This window comes from Budorcas taxicolor, chromosome 17 (assembly GCF_023091745.1).
Source record: "Budorcas taxicolor isolate Tak-1 chromosome 17, Takin1.1, whole genome shotgun sequence".
Classification (NCBI taxonomy): Eukaryota; Metazoa; Chordata; class Mammalia; order Artiodactyla; family Bovidae; genus Budorcas; species Budorcas taxicolor.
The window spans coordinates 56065138-56087283 of NC_068926.1; the positions used below are offsets into that span (position 1 = coordinate 56065138).

General features: G+C 44.4%; 1 protein-coding gene across 1 annotated transcript in view; it reads right to left on the minus strand.

The window, feature by feature from the left end:
• Positions 1–20695, minus strand: part of CCDC60 (coiled-coil domain containing 60) — a 165029-nt gene extending 144334 nt beyond the window's left edge. The window contains exon 1 of the mRNA XM_052655022.1: positions 20606–20695. Coding sequence (XP_052510982.1) covers positions 20606–20695 — 90 coding nt within the window. The remainder of the gene's footprint in view (positions 1–20605) is intronic.
• Positions 20696–22146: the final 1451 nt, after the last annotated feature.

Sequence of the window (22146 nt, forward strand, 5' to 3'; positions counted from 1 at the left end):
TATACCAAAAACACATTGTAAATCAACTATACTTCAACTTAAAAAATAACTAAAAAATAACAGCAACAAAAAAGAACTTCTGCTCATCAAAAAGACCATTAAAGGAGTCAAAGCGGCTTCGCAGGTGGTGCAGTGATAAAGAATCTGTCTGCCAATGCAGGAAGTAAGAAACTCGTGTTCAGTTTCTAGGTTGAGAAGATCCCCTGGAGCAGGAAATGGCAACACACTCCAGGATTCTTGACTGGAGAATCCCATGGACAGAGGAGCCTGGCAGGCTACAGTCCATGGAGTCGAAAAGAGTTGGACACGACTGAGTGACTGACCACGCACACAAAGGAGTCAAAAGAGCCTGGATGGATACACGCATGTGACAAAGGACTCATATATAGAATATAGAGAGAGTTCTTACAAGTCGATAATAAAAAGGCAAATAAATCAGTTTAAAAAAAGACAGGAGACTGAAACAGATACTTCACAAAGGAAGAAATCAAATGACCAGTCAACATTTGAAAAGATGCCCAAGAGTACTGTTCATCAGAGAACCGGAAATTAAAGCCACAGCGAGTCATCACTGTGCACCCACTAGAATGGCTGCAACTGAAAAGACTAAGTTTTCATGAGGATGTGGAGCAACCGGAACTCCCATCCATGGCCAACAATGTGGAATGCTGGCAGCTTCTGATAAAACGACACATACTGCTATCTTATGACCCGGCAACTCCTAAGAGAATTTAGTGTACATGTATATTCTCACAAAAGATATAAAAGAATGTCTAAATAGCTTTAATAGACTTTAATAGACTATCATGGTAGTCCCAAGCTGAAAACACTGTATGTCCATCAAAGGGTAATGCATGTATCAGTAGATTATATATTCAAACAATGAAATACTACCCACTAATTAAAAAGAATAAGAACGTGAAAGTGGAGAGTGAAAAAGTTGGCTTAAAGGTCAACATTCAGAAAACGAAGATCATGGCATCTGGTCCCATCACTTCATGGGAAATAGCTGGGGAAACAGTGGAAACAGTGTCAGACTTTATTTTTGGGGGTTCCAAAATCACTGCAGATGATAACTGCAGCCATGACATTAAAAGATGCTTACTCCTTGGAAGAAAAGTTATGACCAACCTAGATACACAAGACGGGCCTAGTGAAGAGTTCTGACAAAATGTGGTCCACTAGAGGAGGAAATGGGAAACCACGCCAGTATTATTGCCTGGAAAACCCCATGGGCAGTATGAAAAGACAAAAAATGTGACACTGGAAGATGAGTCCCCCAGGTCGTAAAATGTCCAATATGCTACTGGGGAAAAGTGGAGGCCAATTACTAATAGCTCCAGAAAGAATGAAGCGGCTGAGCCAAAGTGGAAATGACGCTCAGTTGTAGATGTGTCTGGTGGTGAAAGCAAAGTCCAGTGCTGTAAATAAATTGCATAGGAACCCAGAATGTTACGTTTATGAACCAAGGTAAGTTGAGTGTGGTCAAGCACGAGGTAGCAAGAGTGAACATTAACATTTTAGGGATCAGTGAACTAAAATGCATGGGAATGGGCAAATTTAATTCAGATAACCATTATATCTACTACTGTGGGCAAGAATCCCTTAGAAGAAATGGAGTAGCCTTCATAGTCGACAAGAGAGTATACAATGCAGTACTTGTGTGCAATCTCAGAAATGACAGAATGATCTCAGTTCATTTCCAAGACAAATCATTCAACATCACAGTAATCCAAGCCTATGTCCCAACCACTGATGCTGAAGAATCTGAAGTTGATTCATTCCATGAAAACCTACAAGACCTTCTATAACTAACACCAAAAGGAACAAAAAAAAAACATATCCTTTTCATCATAGGGGACTGGAATGCAAAAGTAGGAAGTCAAGAGATATGTGGAGAAATAGGCAAGTTGGTCTTGGAGTACAGAATGAAGCAGGGCAAAGGCTAACAGTTTTGTCAAGAGAACACACTGGTCATAGCAAACACCTTGTCCCAACACCACAAGAGATGACTCTCCACATGGACATCACCAGATGGTCAATACTGAAATCAGATTGATTATGTTCTTTGCAGCTAGAGATGGAGAAGTTCTATACAGTCAGCAGAAACAAGATCTGGAGCTAACTGTGGCTCACATCATCAGCTCCTTATTGCAAAATTCAGGCTTAAATTGAATAAAGTAGGGAAAACCACCAGGCCATTCAGGTATGACCAAAATCAAATCCCTTATGATTATACAGTGGAGGTGATAAATAGATTCAAGGGATTAGATCTAGAAGATGGAGTGCCTAAATAACTATGGAAAGAGGTTCGTAACATTGAACAGGAGACAGTGACCAAAACCACTCTAAAGAAAAAGAAACGCAAGAAGGCAAAGTGGTGATCTAAGCAGGTTTTACAAATAGCTGAGGAAAGAAGCATGTTAAAAAGACAGCATATTAAAAAGCAGAGACATTACTTTGCCAAAAAAGGTTCATCTAGTCAAAGCTATGGTTTTTCCAGTAGTCATGTATGGATATGAGTTCAGTTCAGTTGCTCAGTCATGTCTGACTCTTTATGATCCCATAAACTGCAGTTTGCCAGGCCTCCCTGTCCATCACCAACTCCCAAAGTTTACTCAAACACATGTCTGTTGAGTTGGTGATGCCATCCAACCATCTCATCCTCTGTTGTTACCCTCTCCTCCTGCCTTCAATCTTTCCCAGCATCAGGGCCTTTACCAATGAGTCAGTTCTTCACATCAGGTAGCCAAAGTACTGGAGTTTCAGCTTCAGCATCAGTCCTTCCAATGAATATTCAGGACTGATTTCCTTTAGGATGGACTGGTTCCATCTCCTTGCAGTCCAAGGGACTCTCAAGAGTCTTCTCCAAACACCACAGTTCAAAAGCATCAATTCTTCAGCACTCAGCTTTCTTTATAGTCCAACTCTCACATCCATACATGACCACAGGAAAAACCATGGCTTTGACTAGATGGACCTTTGTTGGCAAAGTAATGCCTCTGCTTTTTAATATGCTGTCTAGGTTGGTCATAACTTTTCTTCCAAGGAGTAAGCATCTTTTAATTTCATGGGTGCAGTCACCATCTGCAGTGATTTTGGAGCCCCCTCAAATAAAGTCTGTCACTGTTTCCATTGTCTCCCCATCTATTTGCCATGAAGTGATGGGACCCAATGCCATGATCTTAGTTTTCTGAATGTTGAGTTTTAAGCCAACTTTTTTAACTCTCCTCTTTCACTTTCATCCAGAGGCTCTTTAGTTCTTGTTCATGTTCTGCCGTAAGTGTGGTGCTATCTGCATATCTGAGGATGGATGTGAGAGTTGGACTGTAAAGAAAGCTGAGCACCTAAGAACTGATGTTTTTGAACTGTGGTGTTGGGGAAGACTCTTGAGAGTCCCTTGGACTTCAAGGAGATCCAACCAGTCAATCCTAAAGGAAATCAGTTCTGAATATTCATTGGAAGGACTGATGTTTAAGCTGAAACTCCAGTACTTTGGCTACCTGATGCGAAGAACTGACTCATTGGAAAAGACCCTGATGCTGGGAAAGATTGAAGGCAGGAGGAGAGGACGACAGAAGATGAAATGGTTGGATGGCATCACCGACTCGATGGACATGAGTTTGAGCAAGCTCCAGGAGTTGGTGAAGGACAGGGAAGCCTGGCATGCTACAATCCATGGGGTCGCAAAGAGTCAGACACAACTGAGTGACTGAACTGAACTGAGGAGAGAAGAGAAGCAAAAGGCAAGGGAGAAAGGGAAAAACATACCCAACTGAATACAGAGTTCCAGAGAATAGCAGGGGGAGATATGAAGGTCTTCTTAAATGAACAATGCAAAGTAGAATAATAGAATGGGAAAGACTAGAGATGTCTTCAAGAAAACTGGACCTACCAAGGGAACATTTCATGCAGGATGGGCACAATAAAGGACAGAAACAGTATGGGCCTAACAGAAGCAGAAGGGATTTTAAAAAGGTGACAAGAATACACAGAACTGTACAAAAATGGTCTTAATGACTCAGATAACCACGACGGTGTGGTCATTCATGTATAGCCAGACATCCTGGAGTGTGAGGTCAAGTGGGGCTTAGGAAGCATAAAGTTAGTGGAGGTGATGGAATTCCAGCTGAGCTATTTCAAATCCTAAAAGATGATGCTGTTAAAGTGATGCACTCACTATGCCAGCAAATTTGAAAAACTCAGCAGTGGCCACAGGACTGGAAATCAATTTTCATTCCAATCCCAAAGAAGGGCAATGCCAAAGAATGTTCAAACTACCATTAACATTGCACTTATCTCACATGTTAGCAAAGTTATGTTCAAAATTCTTCAAGCTAGGCCTCAGCAACATGTGAACAGAGAAATTCCCTATGTAAAAGCTGAGTTTGGAAAAGGCAGAGGAACCAGACATCAAATTGTCAACATTCACTGGATCATGGAGAAAGCAAAGGAATTCCAGAAAAACATTTACTTCTGCTTCATTGACTCCACTAAAGCTTTTGACTATGTGGATCACGACAAACCGTGGAAAATTCTCAAAGAGATGGGAATACCAGACCACCTTACTTGTCTCCTGAGAAACAAACCTGTATGTGGGTCAAGAAGCAACAGTTAGAACAGAACATGGAGCAACTGACTGGTTCAAAATTGGGAAAGGAGTATGACAAGGCTGTATATCATCACCTGCTTATTTAACTTCTATGCAGAGTACATCATGTGAAATGCTGGGCTGGAAGACTCACAAGCTGGGTTCAAGGTTGCCAGGGAGAAATATCAACAACCTCAGATATGCAGATGATATCACTCTAATAGTACCACCTCAGGAAGAAGAACTAGAGCCTTTTGATGAGGTGAAAGAAGAGAGTGAAAAAGTAGCTTGAAACTCAACATTCACAAAACTAAGATTACAGTGTCTGGTCCCATCATGTCACAGCAAATAGAAGGGGTAAAAAGTGGAAACAGTGATAGGTTTTATTTTTGTGGGCTTCAGAATCACTGTAGACAGTGACTGCAGCCATGAAATTAAAAGATGCTTGCTCCCTGGAAAGAACGTTATGACAAACCTAGACAGCATATTAAAAAGCAGAGACATCACTTTGCTGACAAAGGTTCACATAGTCAAAGCTATGGTTTTTCCAGTAGCCATGTACAGATGTGAGAGTTGGACTGTAAAGAAGGATGAATGCCTAAGAATTGATGCTGTTGAATTGTGGTGCTGGAGAAGACTCTTGAAAGTCCCTTGCACAGCAAGGAGATCAAACCAGTCAATTCTAAAGGAAATCAGTCCTGAATATTCATTGGAAGGACTAACGCTGAAGCTCTAATACTTTGGCCACTTGATGCGAAGAGCAGACTCATGGAAAAGACCCTGATGCTGAAAAAATTGAAGGCCAAAGGATGAGGAGGAGGCAGAGGATGAGATGGTTAGATAGCATCACCAATTCAGTGGACAGTAATCTGAGCGAACTCCAAGAGACAGTAGAGGACAGAGGAGCCTGGTGTGCTCTAGTCCATGGGGTCACGAGAGTTGGATACAACTTACTGATTCACCAACGACAACATCTACCCACCTACTTTTCTCTCTTCAAGAAATATGTGTGTGTGTATTCAAGAACATTTGCTCCCCCAAAGACGTACAAAAAACATTCATAACAGCATTTTTGTAATAATTCCATCCCCTTCTCCCTCCGAAACTACAGAACCCAAAAGTCCTTCAGTGGGTAAATGGACAAATAAATTGTAGTACATTTACACATAAGAACACGAAACAGCAGCAGAGAGAATGAGCAAATGACAATTACACATGAAAACATAAATGAATCTCATAATAGACAGATGAAGCCAGATCCCAAAATGTATGTACATGTGACTCCATTTATATATACTGAAAACCAGGCAAAACATACGGATGGTGATAGACGTCAGGAAGATGATTACCACCGTGGGGGTCGGGGAGCTTGGGGGATTCTGGTAATGCTTTACATCTTGATTTTGGTGAAGGAGAATGGATCTTTTCACCATGTAAAAACTCAGCAAACTGTACACATATCTATATATATTTCTATGTATACTTCAAGAAAAACTTTTTAAAGCATTTGAGTGAGAATAAAATGATTTAGAAAAAAAAAATCTAATAGAGTAAAAGGCTTCAGAACACACAGGTGAATATGAGAAACTGCAAAATTGGTCCTGATGCAAGGTATTTCAGTGGTGAGAGGCCAGTTTTCAGGCCTCTGCTATAAACCCAAAGTGTATTTCTCATTTGCATTTCCAAAAATTTAACCTCTGTACAGATACAGGAGTCCACTGAAAAACAGACAAGGAACCAAGAGAGGAGGAAACCCTGAAGGAAACTTAGGGGAAAGGTGACCACAGTGTATGTACCTGAAAGTTGGTATTGTATTGGGAAGGAAGAGAATTCTCATCACCTTCCTCACTAGACTTTAAACAGAAATGTTCTAAAGATTTGGTGAAAGAGTGATATGCCCTCATGGTCAAGGTCTCTAGAAAGAAACATGGCGCTAGAAGGGTGGGCAAGGCTAGAAAATGAAATTTTGAAGGAAATGGATATGAATGAACTAAATGGAAATGAATTAACAACTATGAATGAAATAAAAATGAATAACTATGCATAGTTCAAGTAATAAAGCAATGGGTACAGTACCTAAGGAAAGCTAGACTTCCACAGAGCTTCAGTGTACTCAGGTGTTCAAAAGGATTTCACCAAAGATGGCAAGGAGGCCATATCCCCAGAAGTAGACTTCTAGAATTAACAGAAAACCTATAGGCAAGGAGTGGAAATTTTTAAAAATACCACAAGCAACAATTTTTTGTGTGTGTGTGTGCTATTTTGGCCATGTCACATGGCTTGTAGGGTCTCAGTTCCCTGACCAGGGATCAAACCCACGCTCTCAGCAGTGAAATGTAGGATCTTAGTTCCCTGACCAGGGATCAGACCCATGCTCTCAGCAGTGAAAGTGTGGAGTCCTAACCACTGGACTGCCAGGGAATTCCAGCAACACATTTTAAATAGGATTTGTGTTGTTCAGAGCAAGTAGATGTACAAGGAGATAACAGGTCCTCTCTTTGCAGAAGATGCTGGATGAATTCAGTCAACACACATTTATCACTTGTCTTCCATGAGGCTGGCACATAACAGGTGTGCTGCAAACAGTGGCTGTATATACTGAATACAAAGATTAATGATGGTCCCTTGTCGGTGGCCCTCTCTGTTGGTGGTGGTGCAGACCTGTGAGCAGGTGTGTGATGAGGGCTATGACCGTGGCACCCCACACAACTGAGGAGAAAAGCGACAAGGGAGGGAGTCAGAGGAAGCTGGCTGCGTGGAAGAACTGCCCGATAGCAACTAGGAAGAGTGTAGAGGACCAGAGCACGTCCAAGTTCGGCACCTACATCTGGCCGGTCCTCTCCAGAGGGAGGCTCCTGGGGACTATCTTCATTCCCATTTTGCACTTGAGAAAACTGAGACTTGGGATGGAAGGTGGTGATGTGCCTCAGGTCATACAGCCGGGCAACTGCAGAACCAGGGCTCATCCGACAGAAAACGTTACCATCACGTTCTCCGGGTGCAGGCAGAAAGCTGCCGAAACACCCTTCAGGGTTTCTCAAAGACTCTGATTCTGGGTGACGAGTCCCCGGCTTCAGAGTTTCTGGGAAATGTGTTGGTCTGGGTTATACTGCCTCCTGAACATAAGAGAGGAATGCTTTGGCTTTGGTTCCAGTGCTCTGACGTCTACCTCTCCTTGAATACAAAGCCCAAGTCTGACTGCCTCGTGACCCTGGCAGAATCAGAAGCAGCAGCCGCTGGTGCATTCACGTTCTGCACACAGCTGTGCCATTTCTGCCTTGAACCCACTGAGCCTTTGTGGCATCTACTCTTTCTTTAAAAAAATTCATTTGGGGCCCATAATATGCTTTGTTGAGAACCAGGCTTTGTAAAATGAAGAAATTAGCTGCAATAACATTGTGTGGTCTATATTAATGAGTTGTAACTCGATATCAAGTTCATTATCAAAACAAACCCTTCATTTGCCTGAAGGCTTGTGGCTCTGTGTCTAGCTGAAAAAGCAAGCCTCCCTTTGTGAAGGCAGGAAAAACAAACCTTCAGAAAGTGGCCATTTGTGCTGAAAATGCCCCTGACACACCCTTCACCGAAACTGCGTGAATTGTGGTCCTGTCATTTACGGCTGGAGACACCCTTGTGCTCTTTTGCTTTGGGCTTAAAACATTCCCTGGACTGCTCTGCTCTGCTATCAATCTTACCTAACGATCTATTTACCTAAAGTACACAATCACAGACCAGCCTCCCATTACAATCTAGGGCAGATGAAAGAACATTAACGAAACCAAGAGCCTGCAGGACTGGATGGCTTGGCAGTTGGTCTGAACCGCTCCCTGCCCTCGGTGTCCAAGTGGCCAGGCTGTCCTGGGGTTTTTTTCCTTTTTCTCTTTTTCAACAGACGAAATTGCTATAATAATTAAAGGAGCTAAAAGGAAGCACAGGAGGAGCTAGCAAATACTGTTAGGCTTCAGGATGCAAAGGGGAGAGGGGTGGGGAGAGCAAGCAGAGAGGAAGCAGGGAGGAGGGGGCGAGAGCAGACAGACACTTCACGCATAGCCTCCAAGCCTGTGGTGAAGCGAAAACTGCTCTCTGTGGAGCGTGACATTCTTTGATTCTCCCTGAATCAGGGCTGGGGGCTTAGAGGGTGTCTGACCTCTGACCAACCTCCTCACCCACTTCATTAAGGGCCCTACCACGGGCTAAATTCAGGTCCTTTAGCTGCCAGAAAGGGCTCTCTTCCTTCAGAGGCAGGCAAGGTCTAGTTTCAAATCTATCTGCAGTAGGACCAGGTTCTAACAATAAAAAGGAAGAAAAGGGGCCCCTTTGTTTTGTGAGGAACCGAGAGACGGCTGCATTTGGAGTGACTTCTGTGGACACTGTGACATACACCGCTCCCCACCCCCCACCCCCCCGCCCCCGCAGGATGCTCCCGTAATGTCTGATGAGCTCGGAAGGGCTTCTGCAACTGGGAGGGTGCGGGCTGGGAGAGCACAGTTCGGACCTAAATTTGGGGGCTTGAAAGTGAAGCCAAGTCTGCATTTGAGCAAATAAAAGAGTAGCAGCTCTGGGCCCCATGCAGAGAGGGGAAAACAAAACGGGACTTTGGAGCCAGACTGGTCTGGTTTTGAATCTCAGCTTCTCCATCACACAAGTCCCTTTCTGTGTCTGAGCCTCAGTTTTCTCAGCTATAAAATGGAGGGGACAACACCTTCATCATGGGGTTGTCATAAAGTCTCAAGTAAGACAAATTTACAAAGATAAATCACCTGGTACACTCCGAATCCTCAATAAACGGTAGGATAACAAGTAAAACAGGCTGTAGGACAGTACACACTGTCCTTGTATGGATCCGAGATGCCACAGACATCAGACTCCAAAAGAAGGTCAGAAAGACCACCTGGAAGGCACTTCCGAGGCAGCGGTAGGAGCACATAGGACTCTCCATTTGTATCCCCACGCTGAGAATATAAAAACAGAGTGGAGAGGGAAAGAGATTTGTGCAGTGACTTGACAGCAGCTGCTGGGACGCTTTGAATCGTGAACCCAAAAGGAGGCGGCTGCATCCTTCAGCTCAAATCAAATGAGAGACCAGCTGCCGTGATGCTCAAGAGCATAAAATGTGACCCCTGCAGGTGGGGGCTGGCGAGCTGGTCTTTGATACCCTCGGGGAAAACCCAGAGGACAGAAGCAGGCTGGGTCGTGCTTCTAGGGCAGGGCGGCAAGGTGGAGGGTAGCTCTCTTAGCCTCTGTTTCCTCACCTGCAAAGTGCGGTAAATACTGCCTACTTCTCAGTGTTGTGGAGTGAATGGAATTGGTCAGTTCATCAGAAAGGAGAAGCAGATAACCTAAGGTCACAGAGCAGGTGAGCAACAGGACTCAGACCCTGGAATGATCTGTGGCCCAGTGCTAAGTCAATCAACCCTGACAAGGGTTTGTCTGGCCAGACTGGGAAGCTCAAGAATTAATCCTTTTACTGAGACAATTTAAATCCCAAGCCCCGGAGCTGCACAATAAAGGGAACAAGCAGGGTTATTTGTTGGTTCGAGGCAGGGAGGGAAAAGGTGAGAAGACTGGTCAGGGTTAAAGAATCATCAGGCTGCCCATGCTAGCTCCCATGGACCCGTGGAATGCTCTTCCACATCCACCAAGTTCATTTCCTACGAGAATGCCAGATTCATGTTCTCAGATTCCTTGGTATCCGTCTGCTTCCTGAGTTTTGAGAGAACTTTTTAAGAAGGTCTAAAAATACCAGAGAAGCAGTTTGATTAGCAGAAGATGGGATCAGCCAATAAGCAAGAGCAACCCAGGCGACAACCATGTGCTAACTGCCGCTTGGGCATTTGCTTCAAGGGCCCTTGGAAACAATACATTTCAGTCATGTTACCCTTTTGGCTGCCATTTCTTGAATGTATAAAAAAATGATCGGCATGAGAGTCATCATCTCTGGAAATGTCAGTATTTAAATGTTTTAATGCTTGATATTTTGGGGAGCCAATGGCTTCAACCCCTAAGTGGAAATACGAAGAGAGAGCATTCAGTGAGCACCTATTATTTGCCAGGGGCTTTCCTTTGTATTATCTCATTGATCCTCCCAACAACACTCCAAAGCCAGAGTTGTTATTATTTCTGTATGTGAGATAAAGTTACTGAGACACAGAGAGCAACTTGCCCCCAGTCATACACATAGCAAATGTTAGAATGTCATCTCTCTTTATGGGGCACCCAGTATGTGCTGGGGATGTACTGGTGCGTAAAACACCTACAGCCTTTGCCTAAGTGAAATTTACAGTTACCCTGGGGGATCTGATGCCTCACTTGCCATGCAGAGCTATCCTCGGTCCTGAGAATACAGACTATTCTCATACTGAACTTAAATCCTGCACCAGGCACTGTGCTAGGCTCTGGGGATAGACTTGTGAGCAAGGCAGGGTCCTTTCCCTTCAATGAGCTCCAAGTCTACTGGTGGGACCAGACAAATTAACAGGCAATTATGAGGTAGGGTTATTTTTTCCTTTTGGTAGAAAATAAAAAATTCAACAGGTCAGAGCTTGGATTTAGACTAAATCCATTTAACTAGATATTTATCCACATTATTCAAACCAATTAAACTGTTTACAGTGATCAACATCTCAGTCACACACACCCCAGAACCTCATTCCTCATTAGCTGGGCCTGTCTTCCTTGCCATTTTATCTAGCAGGTCTTGACAGTGTACTGACCCAGCATTAAAACACGTCTTTCTTAGAAATGCGACTCTAATTAGAAATGGCTGATAAACCTTCATTGAAATGAGCATTATTTAGAAAGATGCATCTAAGCCACAAACAGGGGTTCCCCCCACCCTTGTCCCTCCTTGTCCCCAGCTATGCTTCTCTTCCAGAAAAGCTCACTGGCGTATTTTAGCAAGAGCTCAAGAAAATGCAAATATCCTTGTCTGTGGTCACGGGGCACAGTCACATTCTTGTTTACATCACCTACAGCTAAAATTGGCACTTTTCTTTTTCTGCTGGAGACTTCCTGAATATACTCTTTAAAAATGCGAATGACAGGTACTCCTTTTAGAGAGATACTTGTCTATTGTTCCTTCTTACTGCAGGTAACCAGACTGACCTTAAGAGCAGAGAATCTCTCTAGTTAGTTGGTCCTGGATTCAAATCCTATCACCTACATGTCTGGGTATCTCTGGGCAAGTCACAAAATCTCTCCAAGCCTCAATTTTATCATCTCTACAAACGGGTAATGACAGCATTTGCCCCATGGGACTGAGGAGCTAACTTTAATAAAATATGCAGAACACAGTAGTGGCATAATAGATGCTTAATAAGTGGCAGCCACTATTTGCTCTCTGGAGTCATATAGCAAGGAGGATACCCCCAGACTGTGAGGTTAGGGTTCTCGGTTCTGCATATGAATATGAAGAAACTACAGAGGTGAAGTGATTTGCCCAAGGTCATACAGCTATGTAGCAAGAGAGCTCATACTCCAAACTGACCTCCTAATTCCCAGCAAGGGCCACCCCCATTCCACCACTGTTCGGAACCCTGGAAACATCTTGCCATGGAAAACTACAGTTTCTTGTGGGGAGGAGGGAAAGGGGAGAAAGTTCTACAAGGAGGAAGAAGATGGAAGGTACAGCACCTTCGAAACCCAGTGTGACTTCCAAGTAGACCAAGTAATCAAAGATGGAGCTGGCAGGGACTAGATCATGCAGAGCCTTTTAAACCTTATTAAAGATAATCATCTTCATTTTGAGGGCCATTAATTGTTTTAACCAGGGAAATGACAATATCACACTTGTAATGAAAGAGAATGGGTTGGAAGAAGGTCAGATTGAAGGTAAAGGGGGCAGTTGGGAGGCTGGTGGAATAGTCCAGGCTAGAGATGGAGATGAGGGCATCCTGGATCAGGTAGTGACCTTGGGGAAGGAGGCAGTGTCCACAGAGTGCCTGCCCTGAGGCAGCTGATTGAACATAAGAGATGATGAAGAGGGAGAAAGCAAAGATGAAGCTCAGGTTTCTGCCTGAACAACTGGGTACACAATGGCATCATTTATTTAAAGGGGAACGTCTCACCATTCAGCTGGGGAAAGGTACTTAGGACTTGGGTGGTCCTGCACTGCCGTGATTCTCAACCCAAGATGACTTTAGTCCCCAGAGGACATTTGGTAATATCAACACATTTGTGGTTGTCACAATTGGCGTCTAATGGCCAGAGACCAGGGGTGCTGCTCAGCATCCTCCAATGCACATGGCAGCCCATCGGCCCCAAATGTCAATGGAGTCAAGGTTGAGAAACCCTGTTCTGCTGAAATTCATAGTCTTAAAGGAAGTAAAACACTAGAACTTTTCAGTTATTGAAAGATTTAATGGGAACTCATGGAGCTAAATCCTCCCTAATTTGAAACCCCCCCAGAATAGAAACTTGGGTAACTTCGTGTGTGGAGGAGAAGAGCATGGAAAGATTTACCTGCTGGAGCTCTGTGGAACAGCCTTTTGTCCAACAGGAAATCAAGAAAGAACCTGTTCTTTGGAGGTGAATGGCAACAAACTCTGCCTCACCCTGATGCATTAGAAAATAAGAAAATCCAGCCACGATTCAGTGTCTTTTATCACCCCAAGTCCACATCCAGCCAACACTGAAGTTGCAGGCCAGATGGCTTCACTGCACCTTTCTTCCCATGCTAGAACTTGCTTCTATCTCCAACTCTAATATATCTTTTACCTTTCTTTTTAACTTATTAGCCATTTTGATTCATGATTATTTATGCATTTTCTCTCCAACAGAATTATGGATTTCTTGAGAGAAGCCCCCAAGTCTGATTCATATTAATGCATCCAAAACACCTGTCATATATTTAATAGACATCTCAGGGGGTCATATTGACCCTGTACTAGGCTGAAGCTGCTGCTGCTGCTAAGTCACAGCAGTAGTGTCTGACTCTGTGCAACCCCATAGACGGCAGCCCACCAGCCTCCCCCGTCCCTGGGGTTCTCCAGGCAAGAACACTGGAGGGGGTTGCCATTTCCTTCTCCAATGCGTGAAAGTGAAAAGTGAAAGTAAAGTCGCTCAGTCGTGTCTGACTCTTAGCGACCCCATGGACTGCAGCCTACCAGGCTCCTCCGTCCATGGGATTTCCCAGGCAAGAGTACTGGAGTGGGATGCCATTGCCTTCTCTGCTGTACCAGGCTACAATGGGGCATTACTTTCCATTCTTTCTGCCACTGAGTTGCAGCCAGCCACGGACCCCTTGAAGCCCCTGACAACACTGAACCCATTCCAGAAATCATCCCAACTGTATAATCTTCCCACTTAGTGAAATCCAGAAATCCCAAAGCACTTCCACACTTACAGGCAGATCTCCAAACAGAGCTCACTTTTGAGTTATTAAATACAACTCCCGATTGCATAAATTCCAACTTAGAAATACATCAGATCAAAATTGAACCTGCAAGAAATTTTTTCAGCACAGTTTGAAAACAGGAATTCAGAAGGGAAAATGCCACCATCTCATGATAGAAGGTATCCCATTACTGGTGATTATGATTTTGAATTTAACTGTCAGAAAGATCTCTGAGAAAAATATGTTGATTTGTTCAGTCCAAGAAAGGTTTAATTGGCTTCTGTCAGATTTTATGTAAGTGCTACTTGCCACTGAACCCCACGTGGATTCTGCAGCTTTTGAACTGAACAGATGACAGCTGAGTCTTTAGAGGCTGCAGGAATGCTGAAAAGGGGGTCAAGGATAGGTCTCTTTCTACGGTTGTGCAAAGGCTTATCTAACCAGAGATTGATTCTTTAAGCCCCCTACCCTCCACTCTCCAAATGATGACAACAGAAGGGAGTCAAAGGAATAAAGACAGTCCACTATCTTGGATCTCTTTTCATCTGACTCCCTATATTTTTCAGTTTCTGGAAGGTTGTCCCATGTGATTGTCTTTTTTCACTTCTAGGTATCCTCAACACCTAGAATTACACTTAGCACATATCTGGAGCTCAGTAAATAGCAGCTGAATGAATGTTTCACTTGGTGACTTCCCCCTTATCCTGACCCCCTCAGCCCTTCAGTGGATTCTGTGCAGTTTTTAAAAGTACCACTATGGACAAAGGCCCTTGATATCCCTAAACAGTTGTGGTACAGGCTAAGAGCTGTCTCTCTCTCTTTTAGGTTACTGTATTGCTTGGGACCCCCCCAATATCTGATTTTTTGTGAAGTCATTTGTGCTAGTTATTGCTGATCAGTCAACCTGACCCTCATCTCCAATACTTTCACCTCTCACTTGCTCCTGCTTTTCCACACTCAGGATAGGTACACACTTTCCCAGCCATTGTTTTTTTTTTTCCCCACCCCCAGCCATTCTTGCAATTAATAAAAGACAGGTGACAGTACCCTAGCAGATGAGACATAAGAGGAAACATGCTGGGAATTTTCCTGGAAAGCCTTTGTTTGCCTCATTAAAAAGACAAAAATAGTTCTTACCCTCCATTTTATCCTCTTTCTACTGGAATATGAATGTAATGGGTGGAGATGAGGTAGCCATTCTATGACCATGAGGGAAAAGGACCTGCCAGTCTTAATATTAACTAGTTCCTCCTTGAACTAATGCCAGTGGGCATATACCTCCAGACTTTTCACAGAATAAAAATAAATCCACATTTGTTTCAGTTCAGTCGCTCAGTCGTGTCCGACTCTTTGCGACCCTGCTTTTGAGTTTTTTCTCTTACTTGCAACCAAGAATGATCCTAATTGATACATAAGGCTTTTTTTTTTTTAAGCCACTTCTGTCTCTCCATAGGATTCAAACATGACTAATGAGACTGGGCTGAAAGTTAAAACCAAGGGATTTAAATCATTCTTAAGGGCACTCCCTTTCCTACAACTAGGATTTTTGAACTGGTCACGCATTTCTGCCATCAGGATGAACTCTCTCCTGCAAGGCATCTCATCCTTCACAAAATTATGCTGATGGTGTTGCTGTTCAGTCACTAAGTTGTGTCCAACTCTTTGTGACCCCATGGACTGCAGCATATCAGGCTTCCCCATCCTCTGCTATCTCCCAGAGCTTGCTGAAGTTCATGCCCATTGAGTCGGTGATGCCATCTAACAATTTCATCCTCTGCTGCCCTCTTCTCTCGTTGCCTTCAATCCTTCCCAGCATCGGGGTCTTTTCCATTGAGCTGGCTCCTCACATCAGATGGCTAAAGTGTTGAAGCTTTAGCATTAGTCCTTTCAATGAATATTCAGGGCTGATTTCCTTTAGGACTGGCTTGATCTCCATAAAAATATACTCTCACACTAATTCTTAAAAATATGCCTAGGCCTGCTTCTTCCCTTCTACCCTTAAACTGGGACTTGGCATCACTAATGATGGATCCCAGTCTGCGACTTTACCGTTAATGCTCAGCTTCCTTCAGGCTTCACATCTGGGCTATCTTCAGAACAGTGATGGAGGCACACGTGTCCAGCCAGAGAAGACAAAGGAGCATGAGTCATAATAACAACTGTCATCACCTACTAAGGAGTTCACTGTGTACTGAGTGCCACGCTCAGTATTTCAGACGCACTATTTTATTTAATCCTTTCAAAAGATCTGCATGGTAGACCCTATTATTATTCAGGCCGTTTCACAGAACCTCACATTAGGGTCAAAGAGCACATTCGAGCCCACCTTGTCTGATTTCAAAGGCAGAGAACTTACGCTGTCACTAAGCTTGCATCATATCAACTAGACTCTGACGTTTCTCTTCTGCTGCTCCCCTCCCATCCCCACCCTCACCTCTCCATGCTCAGCAGCTGCTTCTTCGCAGATGAGACAAAGAACTCACTTCATGTCGTCCAGCATAAAGAAAGTGCCTCTCGTCCTTCTCATGTCAGAAGGTAATGAACACATGCCTTCCCGGCACCCTGATTTATCACAGAGGGAGCCGACTGTCACATGGGTCTGCGATTAGACACAGCCATATTCACTGAGGCAAAACATCACCAGTCCAGAGCTTCAGGGCAGAAAGGAAACAAAACAAAGCAACAACTCGAACTCTGCAACTGTCTCCATGCAGCAACAATGGAGCCAAAGAATCCCTTGGGGAGAAAAAAGGACTCGTTGCTATCTTCCTGGCCTAAAAGTCATGAGTGATGATAAAAATGAAGGTGCAGCTGGCTGGGATTTTTTAGAACTGAATCTCAAGTGGTCTTCAGATCTCTTATTTATTTTATTTTTCAGGGTAATCACTGATTCAGGGCAGGGGGCGTAGTCTCCGTGATTAGAGACTAGAGAAATTACCCAGTGCTGAGCCCACTTCGAACAAAGTTACCACTTCAGGCCACAATTTCTCTTATCTGAACAAAGAGGAAAATCGCTTCATGTTTTGGGGTGGAAATGTATTACGTTGGAGTCAAGGTTTCTCTTGTTGGAGGAAACCTGTGCTTGTTTGATTCCAGATAGCCCGACTGGATGGTGGGCTGAACTTCTGAGACTGCCCTGGGCAACTCCATTCTCACCGTTGGGGTGGATGGTAGTGGCTGCGGGACAGTGATGCTCAGGCCAAGGTCTTCTCCTTAGATGGGACTGTATATAGCTTGCCTCCATCTCCCTGAATCTGCCAACTTACCTCTCAGCAGAGAACTAGACCCTGGGGCTCTTCAAGCCTCAGTCTATTCAGGTGCAAAGTGGGAGTGGGGGCTGGCGGGGGGTGGGGGGTTGTAATAACTACACTCTATCACAGAGTCAATTAAAAGATTAAGCAACAGTGTCATAATGGCTAACATTTCCTAGTATTTACTCTGCGCCAGGCCCTGTTTTAAGAGCTTTACCCATATTAATTCATCTAATCCCCACAAAACCCTATGAGACCAGAACATTTTAAGCTGGATTTCCTCTATTCTAAGATGTGCATTTTCTTTACTCATTTCAGCATCTCTTAAACTGGGGTACTTCTTATAATTGAAAGTAGGGCATAGTTTAGTCAGTAGAGTTTTGTTTCTTGTTGGCACACACAGAAAATGGTGATGCCTCTTGAAATGGAAGATGCCTTAGATCAAATACAAGGTGCCCATTTCACAGAGGAGGAAACTGAGGCACAGAGAGGCACTGATTTGTTCAAGGACCCACAACATAGCTGAGTATCAGAGTTGGGGTCCGAACCCATATCGTTTGCTGAAGAATCTGCTCTTTTAATCACAAAGCTAGGATTCACTGAAGCACCCAGTCTAGCTCCTGCCTGTTTCAGTGTCTGCCCAAACTAAGGATCCTTCTTGCCCCTCTGCCACCCAAAGGATTCCATGCCTTTATATAGTTTTTGCCAAATGCATCCCTACATTTCCATTCTAGAACATGGAGAGGGTGTCTGAAGTGCCCTTCTCTGTTCCAGTCTCTTCCAAAGAAGAAAATGTGGACCCGTGGTAATCTACATATGCTCTGCTCCGTCTCTCCCCCACAACTAATCCCATTAAACTTCTCTTTTGCTTCCTTGAGAAACCAAGGGACAAGGGACAAGGAACTCCTTAAACAGATTAGGGCATCTGACTTAGGGCAGGCTAGACGGTTTCCTCAACAAGACATTCAAGCAGAGGATTTGCACACATTATTTACACTCCGTCCCTCTGCCGAAAAATCTACACGAAGATGCTGTGCAGAGAAAGGTTCCGTTGTAACATTAGTTATGATAAAGCAACTTTCAACCCCGGGAGAAGAAATACGGCCAGAGGGCTTCAGGACACTTTTGGGAGTCGCCGCCAGGTGTCACCCACTACACCAGCACACAGCAGGAAGTGGCATTCCCATTAAGCCCAGCTGGTCTCACCTTCCTCCCCTGAGAAGCCAGATTCTTCCTCAAATCACGCCTCACTGGACACCTGGCTGCCTGGCATTTGTTGTGGTTTAGTGGTCTAGTCGCTAGGTCGTGTCTGACTCTTTGCAACCCCATGGACTACAGTCTGCCACGCTCCTCTGTCCATGGGATTTTCCAGGCAAGAATACTGGAGTGGGTTGCCATTTCCTTCTCCAGGGGATCTTCCTTACCCAGGGATTGAACCTGTGTCTCCTATACTGGCAGGGTGATTCTTTACCACTGAGCCACCAGGGAAGCAATCAATGCTTTACAGTAGCTCTAAAAAGTTGAAATTTTTAAAGGTGTTTCATGATATTTCAAATGTTAGCCAGGGACACCCTAGGGTCTTCATTATTTCCTAGACAGTGGGGTGTGGGCAGCAGGATTTCCGTGGTTTTGTGCCTGAGGTCTTGTTTATCCAACAGATGCCTAGAAGCCTGCTTCCCTGCTCTTGACCTTCCAGAGTCCTATCTACGCTCCTCTCAAGACAGAGATGGTCTTTTCAACCTCTGCGTCCTCCTCCACTTTCCCCAATGTCTCTAACCCAAGATGGAAAACTTGGTTACAGGTTCTCTCTCTCTCTTTCTCTCTCACACACACACGAGCCTGAATTACCTGTCCTCTGCATTCCCACTATACCCAATGATACATCCCTCCCATACCATTTATCACATTGCATTACAGTGAACTATTTCTTTTACTTTCTGCCCCAACATACACACTACAGATTGTGAATATTTTTTAGGCAAGTTTTAAATTTTACAAGAGCAGGTATTCAGCACACAAGAGAAATTCAACAAGTTCACTAAATGAATGCAACAACCATGTAACAAAAATCTAGGAAGTGCTAACGACCTAAGATGCTGTTCTTCAACTTTGGACATATCAGAGCATGCTCACAGCAATCCAAAGAGGAGGTCCTATGATATCCCCATCTTACAGACAGGCAACACTGGAGCAGAGAAGTTCTGTAACTTGCTCAAGGTCTCAGGGCTGCAAAGAGGCAGATCCAGGGTTCAAGCCAGGCTATTTGGGTCCACTGGCCATGTGCTCACACTCACCGCTGATTGTGAAATATCTACTTCCTTCCCTTCTCTCATTGCTATGCTGGGAAGTTCATTCCCAGGGGGGCGGGGGGCTCTGCATAAAACCCATTTCCGTGCAGCATCTTGAAACCAGAGGGGACGCTGGTGAAGACTGCATATTTCAGAGGGAACTCAGTAAGAGGGCTGAGCAATGAGGGCTGCACAGAGCTGTGTCAATCCTTGCAAAGTAGGAGCTCAGGAACACTTTGGATCACCACATTAGCATGGGTGAGTTTTAAACTCTTTTCTGTGCCTTGACTTTTCTCAAAGTCCTCCTTCCTGGGGCAGGACCTTGAGCCACAAGATATACCAGTGTGGGTGGACCCCAGAGGGCCAGTAATAGGCTTTGTTCCCCTCCCACTGTTCACTTACCTTGGCCAAGGTAGGGGTAAACATGGGGGTTTGCAGATACAATAACAAAGACACGTTTAACACAGACAAAACTGGCCTGCCCAGTTCTGATCATTAAAAACCAGAAACAATTTGATGCCCAGCACTAAACACATACTCATTTTTGATTTGTCTTTCAAACCAACAACAGTATTTCTTGTCCCATACATATATGATCAAGTGTTAGCATCACCCTAAACAATTTCCATATCTTACTGAGTCCTCACACCATTCTGCCTACTTGATGTTCCTGTTCTCATTTCATAGACAGGAGCAAATAAAACCTCAGAGATGCTAAGCAACTCATCTCAATAGCTGGTGAGACGCCAAATCAGGCTTCAAACTCCGAAGTTTGACACTCTGTAGTCTCTCTGCGAAGAGAGAGGATGTGCACGTACCCTGAGCACAGTGGAACTCTGAAAATAATTTCTGCGATGGCAAACCTACAATTCATCTTAATTTTTTCCTGATGTTCTACAGTGTCACTGCCGATTTATTCCATCATTTTGGAATTACTAGCTAATAGGATGGCCCAGCTCCCCGTTCTGGCTGGCATTTTCATTCTTCACGAGTAACCAACCACTGATAGCAACAGGGATGTGTCACAATTAAATTACACCCTGACACTTCTTTCTCCCGATGTCCCTGGTTGGTCTGGAGGCTAATTTCTATTTTTCGTCTTGAAAACAAGACTGCTTTTGCAAAGAGACAAGAGACTCACCTGTGTTAGGAGAGCTGAGGCAAAAAAGGGAAATAGGGCCCCGGAGGCAGGGGCACTCTGCATCTTCTTGGTGACTGGTACCTTGGTCATCTTGGAAATCCTTCAGGCTAAACTGTGTCCAGCAGGGAAGGTTTTGTTTTGTTTTGTTTTCCCCCCAGAATCTTCTACATCAGCAGTCACTGGTGTCAAGGGCTTTCCAGCAATTTCTCCCTGACTCACAGGTCCTAATGAGACTCCAGACAGGTTTCTGACTGGGGAGGAATTAACTGGAAAAGCAAGTCTTCCTGGGTTTCCTACCAACAAGATAAGGAAGCCGCAGCGGGGTGAAATCAGGCAAGCCCCGCACTGACTTTTTAGAAAGTCACAAACTTTTATGTTTTTCCCCGTTTCGGAAGGGGACAGCTTTGTCTTCTAGAAACAAAAATAAAATATGAAACTAAAAAAATAAAAACTCCGTTGAAAAAGTCTGAGGGGGGCCCATGGAGGGGACCCCCGAAATCCATCCTAGGATTGCAGCGGCCGGCCGAGTGGAAGGGAAAGCCACCGCCGCTAACGGGCAGGCCCGGGCCCACGCGGTCGCCTGGCAACGGCGCGCCCCGAGGAGGGCTTCCTATTGGCTGGGATCAATAGGGGCGTGGTCGCGAACTCGCCCGGGCCGCTGGGCCCCTGGCTGGGAGCTGGCGGCTAGCCAGGGAACCACGTTCTCCAAACTTTGGTTTTACCTTTCAGGCCTGAAGACCTTGACCCTTTCTCTTCGTCTAATTACAAGCGTCTCTTTCCTTCCAAACTCTGCCCTGTCCTGCCATAATTCTCTAGTGCCTTGAGTTGGGTAGATCCATGTGGGCCTTGAACCCCTCAATTATTTGACCGTGAGGTTTCTCTGTTTTATTCACCTAATAACCATTCCTGCTCATCCTTCAAATCCCTCATAGAAACAACACATATACATACACACACATAAATGTATACATGTATATGTTATGTGTGCATAACATTCAGTTCAGTTCAGTCGCACAGTCATGTCTGACTCTTTGCGACCTCAGGCCTCCCTGTCCATCACTAACTCCCAGAGCTTGCTCACACTCACAGTCCATTGAGTTGGGATAACATCCAACTATCTTATCCTCTGTCGTCCCCTTCTCCTCTTGACTTCAATCTTTCCCAGCATCAAGGTCTTTTCCAATGAGTCAGTTCTTCGCATCAGGTGGTCAAAGTATTGGAGTTTCAGCTTCAGCATCAGGCATTCCAACAAATATTCAGGACTGATTTCCTTTAGGATGGACTGGTTCGATCTCCTTGCCGTCCAAGGGACTCTCAAGAGTCTTCTCCAACACCACAGTTCAAAAGCATCAATTCTTTGGCGCTCAGCTTTCTTTATAGTCCAACTCTCACATCCATACATGACTGGTAAAAAAACCATAGCTTTGATGAGCTTTGTTGTTGGACCTTTGTTGGCAAAGTAATGTCTCTGCTTTTTAATATGCTGTCTAGGTTGGTCATAGCCCTTCTTCCAAGAAGCAAGCTCTTTTAATTTCATGGCT